Raw genomic sequence first — 21829 nt, 5'->3', positions numbered from 1 at the left:
CGGTCCTGGACACTTCCCTGGGAAAAGCCTCACCACCAGAGGTGAGGGCTCAAGATATTGTACAGATGGTCACCAAGTTTCAAAATGCCCAACGTCTCCCAGCCTTCGACTTTTTGAGGTTGCTAGGCCTCATGGCATCCTGCATCTTCCTTGTGCCAGAGGCTCGCCTGAGAATGAGATCTCTTCAGTGGGCACTGAGAAGTCAGTGGTCGCAATTCTCAGGGAAAATGACAGATCTCCTCTGGATTCCGGACAAGGTAGCCCGCAACCTTCTATGGTGGGCCTATCCAGAGAACCTCTTGAAAGGAGAACTGTTTTGTCAACCATGGCTGGAGATAACAGTAGTCAGACGCTTCACTCACCGGGTGCGGAGCCCATGCCAACGACTTGACCATCAGCGGTCGTTGGTCTCCATCGGAGTCCAGACTACACATCAACCTATTAGAGCTGAGAGCGATCAGACTAGCGCGGAAAGCTTTCCTGCCATCAGTACAGGGGAGAAATGTCCTGATAATGACGGACAACACGGTGGCCATGCACTACCTCAACAAAAGAGGAGGCGTAGGATCACTGCCACTGTGCAGAGAGGCGATGCAGCTCTGGTTTTGGGCAATCCAAGAAGGAATCTCTATCGGCTGTCCACCTAGCCGGAGATAAGAACTTGACAGCAGACGCTCTGAGCAGGCAGAGCACAGTCTCCCACGAGTGGGAGCTAGCTCAGGAAGTCCTTCAAGAGATCTTCACCCTTTGGGGAACCCCTGAGGTGGATCTGTTCGCCACAAGCAACAACAAGAAGTGCCATCTGTTCTGTTCAAGGGAATTTCCCCCGAGAGGAGCTCTAGGAGATACGTTCGTAGTGGACTGGGAGTTTCCACTCCTTTACGCGTTCCCTCCAGTCCCTGTTATTCCTTAAATGATCAGGAGGTTGAGAAGATTCCGGAAAACCATGATCCTAATTGCCCCGGATTGGGCCAGGAGACTGTGGTACCCGGACCTTCTAGATATGTCCATCTGTCTTCCAATCCGTCTTCCACTCAAAGAGAATCTTCTCTCGCAGAAGGGAGGTCAGGTTCTCCATCCAGACACCAGAACCCTCAACCTTCACGCTTGGCTTCTGAAAGGTTGAGGTACAAGGATTGGGATCTCCCTGATGTCATGGAGGTGTTGCTTTCGGCCAGAAGACCGGCAACAAAGTCTTTACACCGCTGCCGTTGGAAGAAATTTTGCAGCTGGTGTAGGGAAGAGAATATCGACCCTTTTTCATGTGGTACACCAACGGTGTTATCGTTTCTACTCTACTTGGCAAACTCAGGCCTTCAAGTGGTCACTGTAAAAGGCTATCTTGCAGCGCTTTCTATCTTCAAGCGCACTGCGGAGGAACCATCGTATTTCAAAATTCCTCTAGTGGTACAATTTCTCAAGGGACTAACTAATGTTTACTCTCCAAAACCATTCCAGGTTCCCTTATGGGACTTAAAGTTAGTCTTAAACTTCTTAATGGGCACTGCATTCAAACCACTTCACTCTTGCGTGCTGAGATTTCTCACGCTTAAAACTGTCCTTTTGGTAGCACTAACATCTGCTAGGTGGGTGAGCGAGCTACAAGCTCTCTCCTGTAAACCCCCATATACAATCTTCCACAAGGACAAAGTTGTCCTACAGGTGAAGCCCAATTTCCTCCCAAAGGTGGTTTCTGAATTTCATATTACTCAGAAAATTACCTTGCCTTCGTTCTACCCTCCTCCCCATCCGGGGAAAGAGGAGGAAAGGCTCCATAGGCTGGACCCTAGGCGAGCTCTCAGCTTTTACATCAGCAGAATGCCTAGGATCAGGCAAACAGACCAACTGTGTTTGTAGGATACTCAGGTCACAAGTTGGGACTACCCATAACAAAACAAACCATCTCCAGGTGGATTATTTTTGCCATCCTGGAATGTTATAGACTAGCAGGGAAAGAGCCACCCCAAAATCTCAGGGCTCATTCAACCAGGGGTATCGCAGCCTCTTCGGCTCTCCAAAGAGGGGTACCGTTCCGGGACATATGTGCGGCTGCCACATGGTCGTCCGCACATACATTCACAAAATTTTACAATCTGGATTCCTCCACTGCTCAAGAGACCAGATTTGGCAAGGCCGTATTACATTCAGTCCATCCCTAAAGGGATACATAACACTCTCACTCCCGCCTCCAATTACATGCCACTGCTATGGGAGTCTATCAAAGATAAGGAATACGTCGGAGGAGACAATCCCTTCGAAGAACAAGTTACTTCTTACCTGGTAACGTTCTTTCGACGGGATGCTTATCGCCCCTCCCATCCATCCCCGCAGTGATAACTTCCCTTGTGGTTGCAGCTTACGCTCCTTCAAGGTCAATAACAAATTCAGGCATGACTTTTCTTATACTACAAAACGGAACTGAGCAACGAACGCAGCGCGTGGCTATTTATGGGCATGGTGACGTCGGTGCCGATACGGTGGCCGTCGAAGGACATTGACTCGGCGGACGTCGACGCGCAGCGCCCTCTACAGAAAACATTTCTGAGGCCAGCAAGCTGGAAACGTATTATCAAAGATAAGGAATACGTCGGAGGAACATCCCGTCGAAAGAACGTTCCCAGGTAAGAAGTAACTTCATTTCAAACGTTACTATCTCAAAATTGGACAAGCTGACTTTCAAAATTATTTTTCAGTACACCAATTCTAGATTAAATCTAGGCGCCTACAAAAGTGTAAAAATCGAAGTGGCCAATTTTTAGATATTTAGGCCAAAAGAATATATATATTTTTTCCTATGGGAAAATCCCATGTTAAAAACAGTAATAATTGCGATCAAAGTAAAGATTTTTTAAACTATAAAGTCGTTGGATGCACAATTCAGAAATTTTGCAAGCACAGGCGGCTGCCTCGAAATATTACTGTGTAATATTTCCTTTTTTTCTTCACATAACTTTACTCAATAAATGAGTATTTATTTTCTGAATTGCCATAGAATTTGTCTTATTCTGAACTATGCCTTGCACTAGTGCAAAGGTGTTTCCTACTTAGTTTGCAATGTTTTTGATTGATTCTTCTATTTTGAAGTAGATCATTTTGTGTTACAATTTAGAGGATTAAGTAGTAGTTGAGTCTTTACTATCAAATAAAATGTAGCATAGCTGTTTCTTTACAGTGTCCAAATGTAGCTGGTGTTCCTAAATCCTTATGTATTATAATGATGCTTGGTCAGTTCATAATAGATTTTGAGCATTTCTATAGGTTGTTACCTGTGTAGAAACGTGTTTAAGTTCAGGCTACTGTGAGTAATATTTCCTACCATCATTGAAATACAAAAATACTTGGCAGTTCCGGTATGTTTTAGTTTCCCAGGGAACTTGGGAGCTTGACCGCGGCCATCTACAGGCTTTTGAGTAGCCAATTCATAACCATTTAGTTTAAATAGATATGTCATTGCGCCAAGGAGCGTCTCCACATTGGTGACATCATCCTGACACACAAAACGTCAACTTATTCGTAGTTAATATCAGATCGTAATAGCTCATATGTTTATATACCAGATCAGTAACCATGTGGTTTTTATCAAATATTTAAGATGAGATACTGAAGGACTGTATTTGAGTAAATGAAATGTGGACATTATTTGAGATAATTGGAAGATTGTTAATCTAGAATTAATTAATCCTTCTAAAAATGTTATGTAGCTTCTCGATTTCAAATAAATCTTGTTTCAGTTGTATTTTTCTGGTCTTACAATTAATAGTTATTAGAGTGTAGCAGTGATACATTACGTGTTATTTTCACCCAGTCTTGTTAACATTAGGAGAATCAAACACAACTAGTTGGTGCATTCCTCTTTCTTAAATATAGCAGCGTTATGTCAATCATTGAATGAGTTTGAATGCAATTATAGCATTATCAATTGACAGTACTGTTAAAAGGGAATAGGAATCTATCGATCGCTTATGAATAAAAATAAGTAAATACTGTGTTAAAATTCTTCTCAAACTTATTTTTTAATTGCTAGTCATTACTTGAAAGTGATGGAAATTAATTCCAAGTGAGCGTTGGACATAGTGTATCATTTTCAAACAAATATGTTCCTATTCCATAAATGTGGTACGCTGTCATATTAGCACTTGTTAGTAGGAAACTGACAATTCTACTAATCTTTGTGTCTCAGACATGCCTGTGCCAACTGATGTCCATAACTGTTCTCAATTGGTAATGCTGAGCACCATACACTACAATGCATATTTTCAACACATGTATTGTCATGGTTATCATCCATAATCGTTAGAAGAATACAGTCATCTCCTGTTTTGTATTAAATCCATTTTGGACAGTTCGTAATTGACAATTATATTTTGTCTGTTTCTGCTCATGTTTACCTTCTCTGATGCCCACTTTGACAGGTCTCACTCTAGCAAATTTGTTGTCAGCTTGATTTGTTTTTTGTCAATGTGCTACCAGAGGCAATTTAGGATCCTGTGCCCTGACCAGTCTGTGATGTTCTCTGTTCCTTGTTTTTAGTTCATGTATTTTGCTTCCTGTATATATCAATTTGCATACACATATAATGGCATACACCACAAACTTAGATTTGCAATTAATGTGTTCTGAGATGTTTAATAGACGTGTTTCTCTGTTGTCAATACTTGCACATTGCTCATTACATACTTGCACATACTTCATGTGCCACATTTAAAGAACCCTTTTGCTCGCCATCATATTTTGATCTGTTTTATTTGTGTGGCTGTCTTCCACAAAACTAGGGTCAATATCAACAAGTGTTTTATAGGAGTGTTTTTCTATTTCCCTCTGTGGTGTTAATGTCAGTTCTTATGTATATCAAATGCAGCTGTTCGATTAGTAATTTAAATGATATGAATTCGATAAATTGTCTGGCCTTGAAAAAGCTGTACAGACGACAAACACAATGTGCACCATCGTTGACTATCTAAGGGTACAGAAGTAACAGTCTGACAGTGGTGGCATATATGTTGGCTATTATGTTTATATATAAAAGGAAAGGAAAACCTATCTTGCCCTATTTCTATGAGGGGTTGCCCTACATCAACAAAAAGACTAAGGACACTGTCGGGATGTCCAGTAAAGTAAGATGTCCAGCGTCCTGTGTTCAAACCTATTTCCGTTCCTTACACTCTAGACCAACTGAAGAAAAACCCAGTGTTTTCTTGAATCAGAAGGGGGCTTCTCTCATCTGGATACAGATGCAAAATGTTCAGTACTTGATAAACTACAAAGACTGAATGTTTAACTTAAAAGTTATTGACGTTGAATGCTCCTCCACATCTATACAAAAGTACACTTCCAAGTATCAGGTGGGTTCTCTTTCCCTATTCTTTTCCTCCAGTTCAGCAATGTAATATCAAGTCTGGTTCACTATCCTGCCAGGCTTGACTGTAGACTTCGGTAATCCAAAAGGTCTCTTGATTTGGCAATGGGTCCGGGACCCCTTATCTTCACTTCTTGCTCCTTTTTCTTTCTTATGTAGGTCCCAGACCCCTCTGGGTTGTCTTTGGAACCTCTGATTGCTCCGGATTGTATGCTTTTACAGGCGTGTTTGTCTTTGACCCCTGTGCGGTTCTCTTGCAGGGCTCGCCCTACTTCGTATGTGTCCCAGACCCTGGTGTGCTGTTCATGCAGGGTTTCCCCGTCTTAATTTGGGTCCCAGACCTTTCCCAGGTTGGTTGTGTTCTGTTATAAGGCCTGGTTCACTAACCTGCCAGGCACTGGCTTTCATGTGACTTTCTCTTGGGGTTCCCCAAGTACTGGTACGAGGAAGACTGGGTTCTTCCACCTTCCCCATCCACCTCCTCTGTTCTCTTGGATCTCCTACACCCACTATGGTAACCCGGGTACCTTTTGTGGCGTTAGCAGCTTGCTTGTGTCGCTTTGTGGGACTGCTTCTTCTTGCTGTGGGTTTCCACACGTCTTCCAGTGGTCTCTGCGTATCCCTGCAGGGTTCACAGGTCTGGTCCCTCTCGGAGTATGTTTCTCAGTTTGACTGCACGGTCAGATTCCTGGTCTTCCCCGGGCCTCCAATTCTCCAGCCTGACACGGAACACAGCGTGTGTTGGGTGGGGCTCCATCAGCCTTTTCTGTTATTTGTGGCAAGCCTCCAGTCAGCTCTCGATTCCTCCAGGGAGGATCCGACAAGGTACACACTCCTTCCGTTTTATCGCTAGGGCCAAGTCTATTTGACTATATCACGTATATTGGTTCCGTGATGGGCTTTTGCCTCCTTACTCATTCTTCTTAGTGTCAGTGATCATATCCACCTGGGTAAGCCTCACTCTTCCCCATCCCAGTATGATCTGTAGGGATAGTGTTTTCTACATTATAGAGATGGACGTCTGGGGGACCACAATGGACTGAATAGGGTGAGAGGATAGAGGGCACAGAAATGAAGGTGGTGTATACCGCATTCTCCTAAGGTTACCGCCACTGGTCCCTTGGTGGGCTTTGCTCCCCACGAGATCCACTCACTGAGAACTACCCCTAGGGGAACTGTCTGGTATCCGCCTCACCTCTCTGGCCTCATGGGAAGTGACACTACCCTGCCATTCTTCATAGCTAATTGGATAAGAAAGACAAAGACCCCCTTTTTTTTATCCTCCAATATTTTTTAAATTATCAAGCGTTCATGCAATTAATGAATGCAAAGTTCCAAATGTGTTTGGTTTGGGGCGTCCTACCCACAAGGAATTTCTGTTCTAATGTTACACAAATGGGTACTAGGTAAAGGAACCCACCATGCTGGGAAACCAAGCAGAACCAATTTCATCCTTAATTGGTAAAATAAATAATCGATATTTAAATAGTTGATGCAGAGTGGAATTTACCACATTCTTTATTCATACAGATCTGCCTTATCGCGCATCACGAGGGATGGGATTAATGGAAAGTGACTAAAACCTATTGCGGTGCTCCAGCCAAGCATGCATCCACATATCAGGATGCAATGTCCGTTAACCCAATCTCTAAGACTGTCCTCGAATTTCCACATCTGCCCCTCCCTCCTCTGAATCCCAAAATTCCAGGTCTATCAGAAGTGCTACATGGTCAGAAATTGAAATGACTCCTGTCTCTATACGGGCCTCTTAATAAGAGTAGGGGAGAGGAAGGCATGATCAATCTGTGAATACGATCTGTGGACATGCTAATTGAATTTGTATCGTATCCTGTGTGTCCTTGGCCCCTAAGCGTTAAACGGACCCACCTTCCAAGGCATTGTTTCAACTTGATAGACATTGCTCTACACATCCATGTATTGTAGTGGATCTATCTTTCTGCAGGCCCATAACTAATTTCCCGTGCATATAGTCTCCCCCTCAGCCTTCTGTTCCAAAATCCAAAGACAATGAGAAATTGTGCCTGTCCCTGGTTGGGTGCATAGACTGTGGCTATGATGGGGGTTAGAGCCTCTAGTAACCCCTGCTATATATATTTCCTGTATCTCTGATCACCTTGAGAGAAAACAAATCGGTTCTATACCTGCATGAAATTGAATTGCATACTCTTTTATGATCAAGTCTTTGCTGATCTGATGTCTTCAAATGGGTTTCTTGTAAGCATACTATATTGAGCAGTTCAGATGTCAATTCAAGAAAAAGTTTGCGTCTCTTTGAACTGGTGTTTAACTCCCTTATGTTCTAGTTCCATATCTTCACCATTTCCATTAGTCCGTATTGTCTCCATTTTCCGGTGATGTCGGTAAAAGAGTTCCATCACTCTAGGGTCCCTTTATAACTTCCTAAAATGGGGAATCGTGACACGGAATCATAAATGTACAGTAACATTAGAATGCTACCAACCCACCCTCTTTTGCCCCCTCCCCCCCCGACTATCCGCTCTTTATGGTGATTCTAGTACACCATTTTATTAAGCGCAGCCCATTGCCCGATCCCTCCTGCACCTTTGAGATATTATAGGCCGCAGACACCTCCGACTCCTAATCCAATCACGTCTCTATCGGTAAGAGTGTTCTGATCCCCGATCCCCCAGCTAATTCTGTTGAGCTAAGTTTATTTCCACTTGAACATTTGTATCCCTGGTCTTGTAGAGCCAAGGTTGTGTCGGGTAGTAAATGTCTGGGTTTGTATCTCACTAATGTTGACTTTTCAAACCCTCCAAGACGACGCTGTTATGGGGGGATATAGGTACTTTCCCCTTTGCTTCCCTGCATCTTATCAGCATCATTGACTCTAGATATTTACAGAAATTGGCAGCCTTAACACGAATAAACTACCTTTCTATAGATCTTTGTCGTTTATAAGGTCATCTCTTACTGCCCCTTCTACGGAGACATCACTTGATGGCGTAAAACTCACATTCCCTCCTTCAAGGTCTGAATTATTTCCTTATATTTGAGCTGCATACCTGATGGAAACAACGATCTGTATCTAACATTTCTCCTAATTAAGTCGTCCATGAAAGATTCTATGCTGCGCCTCTTCGTCAATGTAGTTTGGGAAACCTCATTCGAATATCTGGATGTTGCTGGCAAGGAACAAAATTGATTTATTGTTTAGTGCGCAACTGATGGGATTTTCTCTTTAAGTGTGTAGTTGTGAAACTTAACCAGTATGTACGTTGGTGCTGCCCCAGGCTTTCTCCAATGTATGTCCCCTCTGTGCCCTGTGTATTTCCCGGTCACACAGCTGGTTGCCCAAACATGAGAAAGTGTATATACATGCCTTAATATTCTACAGCCCTGATCCTTCCTTTAAGTTTCCTATTCTAATGATACACCTGCAGCTGTTCTCCAAATCCTCGCAATTACCTTGTAAATCTTTCACTGTGCGCCTTCATGGTAGCAAAAGTAGCCGCTTCCTAATCTTTTAGTTTGGAGAGTCCCTTCTCATCTTTTTTCAGTCAACTGCCCAGACGTATTTCCCCCCTGTTGTCTGTGATCGCTGCTGAGATTGTCTCTCTCAAACTCCTCTTGCTGTGTTAACTTGAGCTTGTCTTTAAACCCTCTACACAAAGCTTCCAGCAATTATTTAGCGAGCCCTCCATTGTCTCTTCTCCAATTGTGGCTCCCTCCGAGTGCATCTGTGTCCATGTTTGTGATGATTGATTCACCTTTCTGTCCAAGAGTGAGGATAGATCACCTTGTCCGCTTTTCTTCACTTTTTTCAGGGACAAGCAGCAGTGTGGACTGTCGGTGAGGAAGCTGGACCCCAGGAGAGGCCGAGAACAGCACCTGCATTCCCTAGGTGACATAGAGCCAGTGATCTCCATCAGTAGAAGGGAGCAGGGCTGCTTACAGTGGATATCTCAATGGTCCTGCTGGTGTTCAGTATTGGATACTTGAGGAGCATTTTAATTTGCAATTTTCATGCAGATAATATTCTTTACTTGGCTGTCACTATTCCAAGACTGCTATGCCACCCCTCCAACTCTCATTCATAAAATTCAGTCAGTTTCCCTGACACGAAAAGCTGTGGTTCTTCCTTCCAAGACCCTTAAAGTATTCCTCTCTATTCCGTTCTCCTGCATCTCTCCTTGTTAAAATACGGGATGCCGGCAGCCTACTGCTACATCTCTGGACCCCACTGCATCTTTTTCGATTTGCCTGGTAAGGGGGTTAATTTTCTAGTGGGGATTGCACAATGGAGTTTGTGGCTTCAGTGTGCCTGGTCACCATGTTGGAGTCAGGAATTTGCGGTGTATGAACTGCATGCTAGTCTTTCTCTGTGCCTCCTTGCTTCTCTGGTATCACCCACAATGGAGCACTGACTAGGGGATCCTCTTTGGAACCGCACTGTTACGTGGGCAAGGGGAAACTGGAGATTGTTGCCATAGAGCTCAAAGAAGCCACTCCAGGTGCCATCTTGACTCCATCTCTCCCCTCACCCCCCTCTCCATCGATTGTAAAAAGATGCTGAAAGGAAGTTGCCACTTGTAAGCAATCATTTTCATTTTGTGTCAGGATGTAATGGGTGTCCTGCCATGTCTCTTAAAGATGGTAGTCTCAGCCTACCTCTTGATAAAGATGGATCTTCGCTACTTGGAAAACCACTTCACGATACATGTGCATCTTTTTCATGATCTTCTCCCTTAGAACAGATGATAGCACAGGGGCAACACACTGGTATTGGAAGCAAGACCATGCATAGCAACAGAGGTTTGGATCCGTGCTTAGAAACCAAACTCACGTATGGTATTGGGCGCATTATTAAAAAAATAAATCAAATAGTAGTGTATTCTCACGAGTACATCATGAGGTTTCTTCATTTTTCACCAGGTAGTTAAAAATGTCCGTGTGTAAAATCCCAGCCTCTCGTGACTGGAGCACAGTCTAAAAGAGAACATGAGCATATTTTTCCCGTTCGGAATCTTCCTTATCCTGAGTGTTTCTTCAGGAATGTGTCATTCTTCCATTTACATTTTTGTTGACATGGATTCACAGCACTCCTATAGGTGTTGAACCTAAAAAGAGGGTGGAAGTGGTGGGGGGGGATTTTCCGCTTGATAATAAGCCTGTTTGTATACAAAACTTCCATCGCCTCCACTTTTTCCACCTCCATCAATGTATAATTTTAGCAACTCTAGCCACATTTTTCAGTGTGCCTTCTTGTGGCCTTGGCATAGTAATCAGACATAACTTGCAGTCTTTCATAGCCCATCGCCTCAGGGGGAGGGCTACGTAAGCTTTGGAATACTTGAGAGGCTTTAGCTGGTCCAAGCAAGTCATAGAGATTGAACATGCATCCTTGGGCATTCGGTGGGCCAGTGATAAAGTGCAAAGGGGCAATCTCAAACACCTGATCCCTGGAAATATCACTTTCTGTGCTCAAACGTTCAGGATCGAAGAATGCTGTATAGGACCATAGGGTAGGATTCTTCACTGCCCCCTTTACGAATGAGTCCAAGTTTGGTGATGTCACATCACTTGGATCTCATCAGAATAGAAGACATTTGCAATCTTTGGGGGGCAGGGGGAGCATCACTGGATCTACTCCTGGACAAGGTCACCAAGAGCAATGTTCTACTTCCGCCAATAGATTAGGGCAGCCACTCAATTTCACATCTGCTCACAGATCTTGTGTCAATTCTCCATTGATGTTGGACCTGGGAACTGCATGGAAAAACTTGGATTGCACCTTTTGGGCAATCCAGCAATGGGTTCCCTGCCCTGCATGTCTTCCATAGAAACATGGAGAACCAGGTCGCAGAGGTAGTGTCTGAGTGTGCATGCCGCTTTCAGCTGCCAAATTTGCACAGCTGTCTGATATAAATAGACTCCTTCGCTGCAATTTTCTCCAGACTCCTCATGACGCATACGTTGCTGGAGCACTCGGGAATCTGGTCTCGTTCTTTTAGCTACGAGCTTTGCTTTGAGGCAATATCAGCAACTTAATCAGTGACTTGGTGTTTGTCTCCAAAACGTTCACTGTTGCTAGCAGCCTGGTAACGCCCACATCAATATATTCATTTTGCCACTTATCTGTTGCAGTATTGTTATCCCTTTGTGTTAGCCTGATTTATGCTATCAGATTTAAATCTTTCATAAACAGCTATACATTAGTCTACCACCCAAAACGGACATGTTCAGGTCTCTGCTTCCCTAGCACGTCTGAGGACCTCCCACCAGCCTGACAAATATTATTATTTACCAGCCTTTGTTTTAAGAAGTGCAGCAGTAGTAAGTCAGTGCTTAAACAATTGACACTAAAAATCAATGTTTTAGCACGATTGTCAGCTTTGTATTGGCTTAAAAGGAGGAAAACTTGAACGCATAAGCAAAACTGAGCGAGGTGGTATAAACAGCACTTAATTGGCTTGTGCAAAGTGTTAAGTGCTTCATTAGCGTTATTTAGGGTGGGGGTAACTGGAGACGTTTTTATCCAGTGTACAAAAGGTATTCAGCTGCTTCCTTCACGAGAAATTGTAGAACTAGTTATCCTACCTTCTGGAAAAGTACTCCACTGCTCAGTTTACTCTTTTTTAAATATATTTCAGATAAATATTCCCCATGTTCGGTGTAGAAGAATTGTTTTGTTTTTACATTGTGATGAAATTAAAGTACTTGGTTACTCTTTCAAGCTAGGATTGCTCTATATTCAGTAATACTGTTTTGTGCTTTGATTTCTATATTTGCCAACCAGAACATTCAGAATGCTGTGGACTCGGACAATCTTCAAAGAAAGATGGGAGAGTTATTGGGCAATGTTGCTGATCTTCAGGTAAGCGTTTTAGCTTAGCCCTGTTGGTATTTAAAAAACAAAGGGGGTTTGCACTGACCAGAATACAGTATGTAGGAAAATCTATGCAAAATAAGTTATTGCTCGTGTTAGTGTGCACTTGTGGCTAATTTTATCTGGTTGGCATTTTCCACACTTAGTTGTGACTTTCTCCAGTTATATTTTTTCCAGTTACGTCTTATTAAAAACCAAAATTTCGGAAGTAAATGAAGACAAAATGAACTCCTAATGTTTAGTCCAGCTCTGCATTTGGAAATCCCATTTCCAGCAATATGTGCTTGTGCAAAAGCCAGGAGAAAGTAGAGCATGCCATAACCTTGCAACACGTTTTGTGGAAGCCGTGAGCCATCAAATTATAATGCAATAAACTACTTCAGGCAGAAAAGGTAGAGGCAGGATGCATTTCCGTATAGCTGTGCAGAAATGGGCAGAGTAGCGGGCATAGGGTCCCTGTTCCAGAAATTATACCCCTTCTTTCCAAAGCATCCCGATAACCTGATTTTTAGCTCTGCTGTTCCATTCTTCCCACAAGAGCCATTCACACAATACTTTTTGTTGGAGCTCGATTTCTGATCAATCTTGGCATGGTTTTGTGAATGCTGCTTTGGTTGAGGCAATCCTAGGTTTCCCCATCTGTCGAGCATGGAAATAGATGGGATGACTTTAACATGGACCATCGTGAGAAGTCGCATTAGCCGAATTTAGCAATACAAGTGCCTACTTAGTAAGCCTGGATATTGACAAGTGTTGCCTTTGTTTTGAGTAACAGTGTGGTTACTGCATGCAGCATTCCCACAATGAAAGATGATCCTAGCACTATGTTCTGTGCTTTGCATCACTGGTGCGGCTGTGGCTACTGACTGACTGACTGGCCGGCGAGGTGAAAACTGCACGACACAGGTTCTGACACTGTATTAAGCTATCGGCTGATGCTCATTGTGTTTGTGTTAATATTGTTTGTGCATTTCCCTCTTTTTCGTTTCACAGAATAAATGGCTTTTGGTAATCTGGCAACTGTGAGGAGTCAGTAATGTGAGGCACACAACTGAGTAAACAATACAACAACCCTAACTAAACCTACTCTAACAGTATTCCCTAATCTAGGATATAAGGAAAAACCTCCTAGCATACACAAAACTAACCTTCACACTAAACAACAAAACATTCAAAGTAAAGCATAAACAACATAAAAAAGAATAAGAAAGTTAATATATAACACAGATAACATATCAGCGCCTAGTAGCGATCACTGCAAACTTACAATCTCATGTCTGGGATGCTACCATCAAAGAAAATGCAGCTCCCAACGCTAGAATTAAACACTGCCAAAACCAGATTGAGAATATCCCAGACACAAATGAATGTGCTACCAAAACGCTTTGAACAGTCACATATGGAAGAAAATGCAAAATTGAATTATGAATGTCTTCTTCCCTTCCAACAAAAAATGAACACAATGAAACTATCACAAAGAATCACAAACGCCACTACAAAAGTGAAATTGTGGCAAGAAAGAAAGACTTGCGGAAAAAATGTTGAAACCTGCGCAAAAAGAACAACGAATATAACACCAAAAAGATTAAATTAGTTAAACAGACCTACCACAATTGGCTGAAAACTGAAAGAATCTCATTACAATAAACAGATGTGGAGAATATCTTAGATAACCTCAAAAATAGAAATCTACGAGAGCTGTGGAACTTGTTAAATTCTAACAATGCCAAGATCAGCTAACAACAAATGTATCAGAACACACATGGATACAGCACTTTACTACTCTATATAAACCACGGCACCCAGATAAGGCAGTCTGGGCATAGCGACCTGCAGAGAAATGGAATTTGATATGGGAGAAAGAAAAGATTTTGTCTATGATCAACAAGCTTAACCAGTCTCGTGCGCCAGGGCCAGATGAACTCTCCAATGCAACCATTAAACAAGCCCCGGATTTATGGGCAGAAATCATGGAGCAAATATTCTGCCCAATTGCGAAACTCCATCAAATCCCAAAGACCTGGAAGAAAACACTAATTTCTATATTCAAACAAGGAGACGGGGGAGACCCAACAAACTATAGACCGACTGCTCTATTGGACCCCCTGGGGAAACTTTTTGCCACCTTCTTGTTGAAAACAGATTTGCGGTTAGACAAACTGCCTTCACTCCCAATGTGGGTACAAACATAGATTTGATGATTCTAAACCTCATCAAACACAAAGCGATCTCAAACAAAACCCAAGTTATCGTAGCATTTGTAGATCTCCATGTGGCATTTGATGCAATCAACATGCAATTACCCTGGGACAAAGTAGCAGACTGGAATTGCCTGATAGAGATCAATGGCTTAAAAACAGGGATGCCCCCTCGCTGCGACCCTATTTAACCTCTTCAAAGCTGATTTTGTAGACCACATGCGTTCAACCAGTACAAACCCGCCAAAAATCAACTCGATTCCAATTCCGATTATGATGTACGCTGATGATATCGTCTTGATGGATAAAACAACCAGGGGTTTATAAGAAAGCCTCAAGATGATGGAAATATATATGAAGAAAAATGAACTACACATCAAACCGGGAAAACTAAAATCATGTATTTGACTAAAACGCCACTAGTGAAAATAAGATTACCCGCATTAACCTTGGATGACACAGAGCTCACAGTTGTGACAACTATTAAATATCTAGACCTGCTTATAAATCAATCAAGAACAGAAACGGAATGGGCGGACGCCTTGAACTCCAAAGCACAATCGTTAGCCAGACCAGGCAGATTTCTGCATTGCAAATACAGAAAATTTACACTCAAGCCCATCATTGCTTTCTACTGACAAAAAGTCGTACCGATCTTAACTTATGGGAGTGAAACTCCGATTCACTTTCCACCTAACATATTGCAAAAATATGAAGCGATCTTCTGGAGGAAAATTCTAGCTCTACCTCCAAAATATCCCATGCCCAGAATCAGATTCAAAATAGCAATACAGTCTCTTGCATCAATTGTCTTATGGCAACAATTAGATATATTCTGTAAAATGCTGAACTACGATAAAATTCCAGCACTCCGAATTCTGCAAACTAACCCAAATGTAATGACCAACTAAGTCTTGAATACATGGAAACGTGAGATGGAAACAAAATTGATAAGTGAGGAAATATAAATAGGAATGCTAGCACTTCGACCACAGCATGCAAAAATTAAGATACAGAGGAACAACTGGATCAAAACGATTCATGTAAAAACAGCAGATCATATGAACCTACATTGCGATATTGACATCAGGGCTATCAACAAACTCTGACTTTCTAACCTTGTTTCCAGGCCAGACAATACAAGACATATATTTGAAACTGCGGCTGAATCTTTTTCCAACTAGACAGACTTGCAAAAAATAGAATAATCCCCATCACAGATCAATATTGTCGATTCTGTCTCAATGATAAGTCGCAAGAGACAATTGAACACATCATCATGGAATGTACTGACCAAGAAGAAAAGAGAAATATCTTTAGCGATCACTTCAAGATATCAACTTCACAAATGGATCGAGAAACTAGATTGGTGCAGATTCTCTTGGGAAAAGACGGAAAAACTGATATATACGATGAGTCAATTTTTAACAGCATTGTGGAACAGTCTCAAAATTATGGAGTAATCCTAGGAAAACTATCATTCTATGTATATGTATCATGTAATATACAAATGAAAAGTTTAAAATGTAAACTATATCATTTTATAATATAAATAAATAAAAGATTACCACATAATCAATGTCTTGGATGACTTCTACTTGTTCTGGACAGATTCCGCTTCCCCAGAAATGTCCAACATCAATTTCTCCCCAGGACAAATAAAGTCTTCTATTAGTTCTTGAAAGATTCCAATGAAACAAAAAAATCACTCAAACAAAAATCCACGGGTAACAGTTTCTTCTTCTTCCTTGGATGGAAAGCTTCCCTTTCAAAGTTCCACAAAGAAAACGGCACCAATGGTAATCCTGGATAATGTTGTAACAAAAAGTACCACTTTGACAACAACTTTACTTTTGTAACTTAAGCACCGTTTTGAATGCAATTTGGCAGGATGCTTCTCTTAAGGGAGTTGCTCTCTCCTTGGCAACTTCCTCCTGCCACTCTTACTGTGAAAGCAGGCTTCTATGCCTCACAGACGGCTTCTACTTTGCAGATGGGGAGCAGTTGCAAGTGGATGGTAGGTCACCTGGCCTAATCCCTGCCCACCTGGTGCCTTCCTGTCTGCTGCTCTTTTTCACCACTTAGTAAGCCCCGCCCACCTTGTGCTTTCCTGTTTGCCGCTCTTTTTCCCTACTTAGAGGCCTCCAGCCTCTTTTCCTTTGCAGATGGGGAGCAGATGCAAGTGGATCTAGGTCACCCAAGGCATAAATTAGTCTTGCAAAATTGATTAGTCGAGACTGCTAAAAAAAAAATTTTGATTAGCAATTCAACGTATATGATTAGCAAATTTGTATATCCCTACTTTCAATCAGGGCCAATGCTGTATGGCAGCAGAGGGCCTTGGGACCTCGCAGGCTTGTTTCACCACTGGTGCTATAATTAGCATGTTTTTTGTTGGATATGTGACCGGACACCGCTACCCTTGCAAATTCAACATGGCTTCCCACTAGTGCCTCGCAAATAGTCATAGTCAACAAGTCCCAGAGCTGCCTATACCAACTGTATCACTCTGCCTAAATTCAAGAGGACCAAAGTTGGAGGCTCTAGTTTCCCAGCCACAGCTGCCAAACACTGGAACCTCCTCCCTCCCACCCTACATGCTGAACTCTCCTACTGGACTTTCCGAAGAACTCTAAGAACACAGTTTGCCTGAATGCTGGACACAGGCCCTTACCTGGTCTGAACTTCCAAACTACAGTCACTTTTACTGAATAACTATTACAGTGTGCTTATCCCAATATCTGTACATTTCTAAGTAACTGGTCATGCAACAGTGCCAAGATGCTATTTGGCTTAGTGCGCTATATGAATGTAAAAATACATTTAAAAAACACACGCTCCTTATTAGTGATGGTTCTTTGATGAACCATTGTTTCTGACAAGTGTTCACTTTCCCATCACATAATATTCAGTAGCAAGCTTGAATCCGTCAAACAATGATTATAAGAAGGTGACCTTATCATACAATATCTTTTATGTATTTCTAAGTCTTAAACGTACATTAACAAACTCATAGGATGTTTAGCTTAAAATTACTTTGGGTTCTTGTAATTTTCCATTCAAGAAATTAGTAACTGAAGCTACGACCATAGTGTTTGTTCTCAAAATGGATATATATTTTTCAGCTTGGATGATTTTTTTGTACGTTTCAAAGTATCTCTACAAAACAGTTATTTAAAACCAAAGTACTATTTCTACCAACTAAAGCTCAGAAGATATTTGGTTAAGGGCCTTATGTTGCAGACTGGTCTCAAATCCTGGCTTCACAATTAACTAACGTGTGTGATCCTTGGCAAATCATTAGATCTCACAGAAGTGCCCACAAGCTATTCAGTTGACATGTGTATTCTACACAAAAAAGCTCACTCAAGGTACTGCTTCATACATAATAATAATGCCACTTTATCTGCAGTGCAAAGTTATTTGTCTGTTGGCTTACTTATAAAAAACGTTTTGTAAAGCATTTTACCATCATCACATTTAGTAGCCAAGGCTACATATGCGATCATTTTCTGTGGTATCGCTTCCGGCGATCTAAATACATATGTAAAAATTAGGGGAGGCTTCATGTATTGCACAGCCACTTAAATTATAAACCTGGCACCTTTCAATGGAAAGAAAAGTTCTTGTTTGTCACTAGTTTAGTGCCAGCATGCATATCAAGTTCCCATCACATGGCATGTGCATTAATTAAAAAGACTAGTTTACGCTTTGCATGCTTGGTTCGAACTATAGAACCTGGTAATAGATGGGTTAACCATAATCTTCGCTTTTGGTGCGGTCATTGAATTAAGATGGTGTCCAAATGGTAACCTGTACAATCCACACAGCAACACATACCATGGCACTGCAACTGCGCATGAGCAATGCAGACTTTCACATGCACACAGACCTCAGCCTTACACGTGCACACCTAGCCTTTCATATGCAGCTTAGCTTTTCAGGCACAAACAACTGTAGCCTTTTACATGCATGCACATGAAAAATGCACACGTGCCCACTCAGCCTTTCACATCCTTTCAGATGCATGACAAAATAGCCTTTTGCATGCGCACATGAAGGCCTATCATGTTTAAGGCCATTGTAGTTTGCTGAGCTCCATAGTCCACTCAACGGTGGACAGCGAAGAGAAGGGAATTAGACAATTGATTTAGGAAGCAAGATGTGTGAGAAAGAAATAGATGAAAGAAGAGCCTCTCAGAAGTGATGAGGGTAGATGGGCAAGAGAGAAAGTTATAGGGTCGGTGGATACATGAGAGCAAAGTGAACATAAAAAAGGGGTAGACCTTTTAAGGGTGCAAAAGTGAGCAAACTAATTATTAAATGGAAACATACTGGGGACAGAGGTTAAAGCAATAATGATCAGAGAGAAAGCGCTAACTTGTTTAGTGCCATCCTGCGTCCCTTCCAATATTTACAGTGGAAGATAGACAAGCTCCCACAGAGTCACCCTTATCTGCAGTTTCCATCAGCCAACGTGCTCATTAAAAATGAACTTTGAGGTCAGCCTGTAGCCTGGAACTCTGCTTTCCTTTGTATAGGCCCTGCACTGTCCTGGAGCTTGGTACAAAGAATAATAAACCAGCTCACCTTCCCTGAAATTACATCGCAGTTAGTGTGACATGAATTATAAAATGAAAAGCAATTAATCATTCTTGTATAGTGAATTGTGATGCGATACCGGTTACTTTGTCTTGGTCACCTGGCCTAAGCCCCGCCCACCTGGTGCCTTCCTGCCAGCCACTCTTTTTCACCACTTAGCAAGCACCACCCACCTTCTTAGCCTTGCCTCTTCCTTCCTGCCCTTAACTATTAGATCAAGGGCGTTACTCGGCCGGGCGTCCTAAGCGAAGGGCAGACTAAGAAAAGGGCAATTCCTGTTCGGACCAGGAGGACCAAGGGCCCGACCCCCTGCTCAGACAGTTAAGCATGCACCAACTTGTGTTACTCCCTCTGGTCCCCCCGTGATGTTCCCTTGTGCCCCCCCATTCTCGCACACAGGTGTGGCCTGTTTTGCTTGATTCTTATACCCTGCTCCCCCCTCATCCCACTCAAGCCTACTACTGCAGGAGTCTGTCCTGATACATTCTGGTTTCACCATCACTGTCTTGTTGCCAATGCTGGATATGACTTTTATGGACTTCATTCATTCACGGTGTGTCACCCTTTCTCAACTCTCAAGCTGAACTTCCTTTGCATCTTGTACTCATGGTGTCCCTGAATCATGCTGTTCCCATCTTCATCTTGTATCCTGGCTTGCAACATTGTGTTACTACGGACTGCTGCAATTGTATTCACTCTCCCCTCTTGCTTCTCCACTCTTTTTGACTGCTAACTCTCTATTCTTCCCTCTTTTCCCTTCTCCCTTTTCCTATCTCCTCCCCTTACCTTCTCCTATGCACTTACTCTAATCAGAATTGTCCCTGGACCTAGTATGATAGCAACCTAGCCTGTCTCCTCCTCCCTTCCCCTTACTGGTTTTTTTTCCTCCCCGTTCCCCCCCCTCCCAGCCACCCCCCTCCAGCAATATCTGAAAAGTTGTCAGGCCTAGTATGATAGTCGCTTTTTTTGTTCCTCCCCTACCTTTCTGCACCCCTCTCCCTCACCTCGTGTTTTTTTTTCCGGCTCTACCAGAAATGTCGTCAGGCCTAGTACGGTAGTCGCCCGTCTGTTTCCATTTCCTTCCCACTCTCCCCCTCGCTTCCTTATCTATGTCTTAGCTCTTGCACGATCTGAAATGCTGTCAGGCCGAGTACGATAGTTAATTTCACATCCTTACTGTTCATGGCCTGTAAGAAGGTCATTGTTTTTTGCCTTGTTCCCTCCCTTGCCTTGAAGCGCTTTGAAACACATTGCGTATAGGCGCTACTTAACTTCATCAAAATGAAAAGGCTCTGACAAAATTCTAGACAACCACAGTTGCACTACTTCTGCTGCGACTGGATATTGTGGAAATGTGTTGGGCAACTTAAACAAGACCCTTCGATCTCCACAGGTAAGCAAGGCACTCTTTCCATTATTACAAGAAAGAGTAGCCTCTTTGCCTCTCCTTGTCTTGTCGCTACCACAAAATTCTTCTAACTGCCACAGTTTCAGCTTCAGATACTGGATTAGTTCTTGTTACAAACACACAGCTCCATTCTCCAGCTTCATGTGCACCTTCTTGTCTCCAGGATTTTCCCTAAGAGGACTCTGGGGTCAACAACTTCGAGACCACGATTTCTTAATAGTCTGGTCTTCCCTTTGGAAGCTTCTGTCTACTGGCTTGGGTAATACTTGTTCTGCTTGTGAGTTCAACAACTTCTGCAACAATTAAATATTTGTTTAAAAAGGTACATGAGTCTGTTCACTTCAAAATCAGATTTAGGTATATGCAATTTCTCTTTGATGGTAAACTCAAACTTGCTACTTGAGTTCCCTTTAATTCAGACATCATTAGCTCTCTGAAGTGAAATATTCGTGCAACTCTTTGGTAAAGTCTGCCACAACTTATTAAACCATTGCTGCTACCGTTCTCCCCTTTAATAGGAGACACGCAACCTCTCCGGTTAATGATTTTTAATATAACAATGGGAAAAGAAACACTTTCTTCGCACGCGAGCACTTTAGCTGTTGTAGAATAAGCGTGTGATACATTTCCATTTGTTCAACGAGACTTCCCACAACTACGAATAGCTTCACTTGCTTTACCTTCTACGCAAGTGAGTTTCAGCTGGTTATATTTACTGGCAAGTAGCTCCTCATGCTCTGGAGAACAGCGCTTCATTCACCGGCTCCAGAGTTACATCGACTGCAGGCTGCTTCCACTTCCTGACTTCTTTTGCTATCACTGCTACTACGAGCACTCTCCGGACCCACAGCCCTCTTCAGCACGGGTGTCTCGGATCTGTCTTCGTTAATGTAGAGTCTTCTTTTCTCCAGCTTCACTTGGCTTGCTTCTGCACATGGGCCTCTGGTAAAAACACAGGTCTTCAGCACTGTATTCGCTGCAATTAGCCACAACTGAAAGACTGCCAGCTTCTCCCAGTCTCTTCCAATGCAGCTAGAGCCAAACCGGGTTTGTGAGCAAAGGACCAACTTGTAGCCTGCAGGTGAAATCTGCTCTTCCTTTGCTCCTGCATCCCTTCTGTGGTCACACTTCCTAGTGAACTGCCAGCCTCTTGCTCTGCTTCTACTGCTACCAACCTTCCAGCTCCTGTTTCAGCTTCTTTCTGCTACTCCTTTCTGCTGCATCCTTTTTTGGCTCTCATGTGGGTTATTTGGCTTCAGGTGCAGACCATCAGTCTTAATTGCCTGACCTTGCCACAGGGTATTATGCTTGCCTGCCTGTTCTCTACCTCTGCATGCCCCTTTAGCTCTACTTCACAGTCCCTGAGATATTCTGGGACTTTTAGTTCATTTTAG

General features: G+C 42.6%; 1 protein-coding gene across 3 annotated transcripts in view; it reads left to right on the top strand.

The window, feature by feature from the left end:
* The window catches only part of IRAG2 (inositol 1,4,5-triphosphate receptor associated 2), a 2448326-nt gene that overhangs the window by 754101 nt on the left and 1672396 nt on the right, over positions 1–21829 (top strand). For all 3 annotated transcript variants that reach the window (XM_069628487.1, XM_069628486.1, XM_069628485.1), the window contains exon 10: positions 12138–12215. In XM_069628487.1, the coding sequence (XP_069484588.1) occupies positions 12138–12215 (78 nt within the window). The remainder of the gene's footprint in view (positions 1–12137; positions 12216–21829) is intronic.

Source organism: Ambystoma mexicanum, chromosome 12, assembly GCF_040938575.1.
Source record: "Ambystoma mexicanum isolate Mex_15411 chromosome 12, UKY_AmexF1_1, whole genome shotgun sequence".
NCBI classification, from domain to species: Eukaryota; Metazoa; Chordata; class Amphibia; order Caudata; family Ambystomatidae; genus Ambystoma; species Ambystoma mexicanum.
This window is presented reverse-complemented; position numbering and strand designations above follow the sequence as displayed.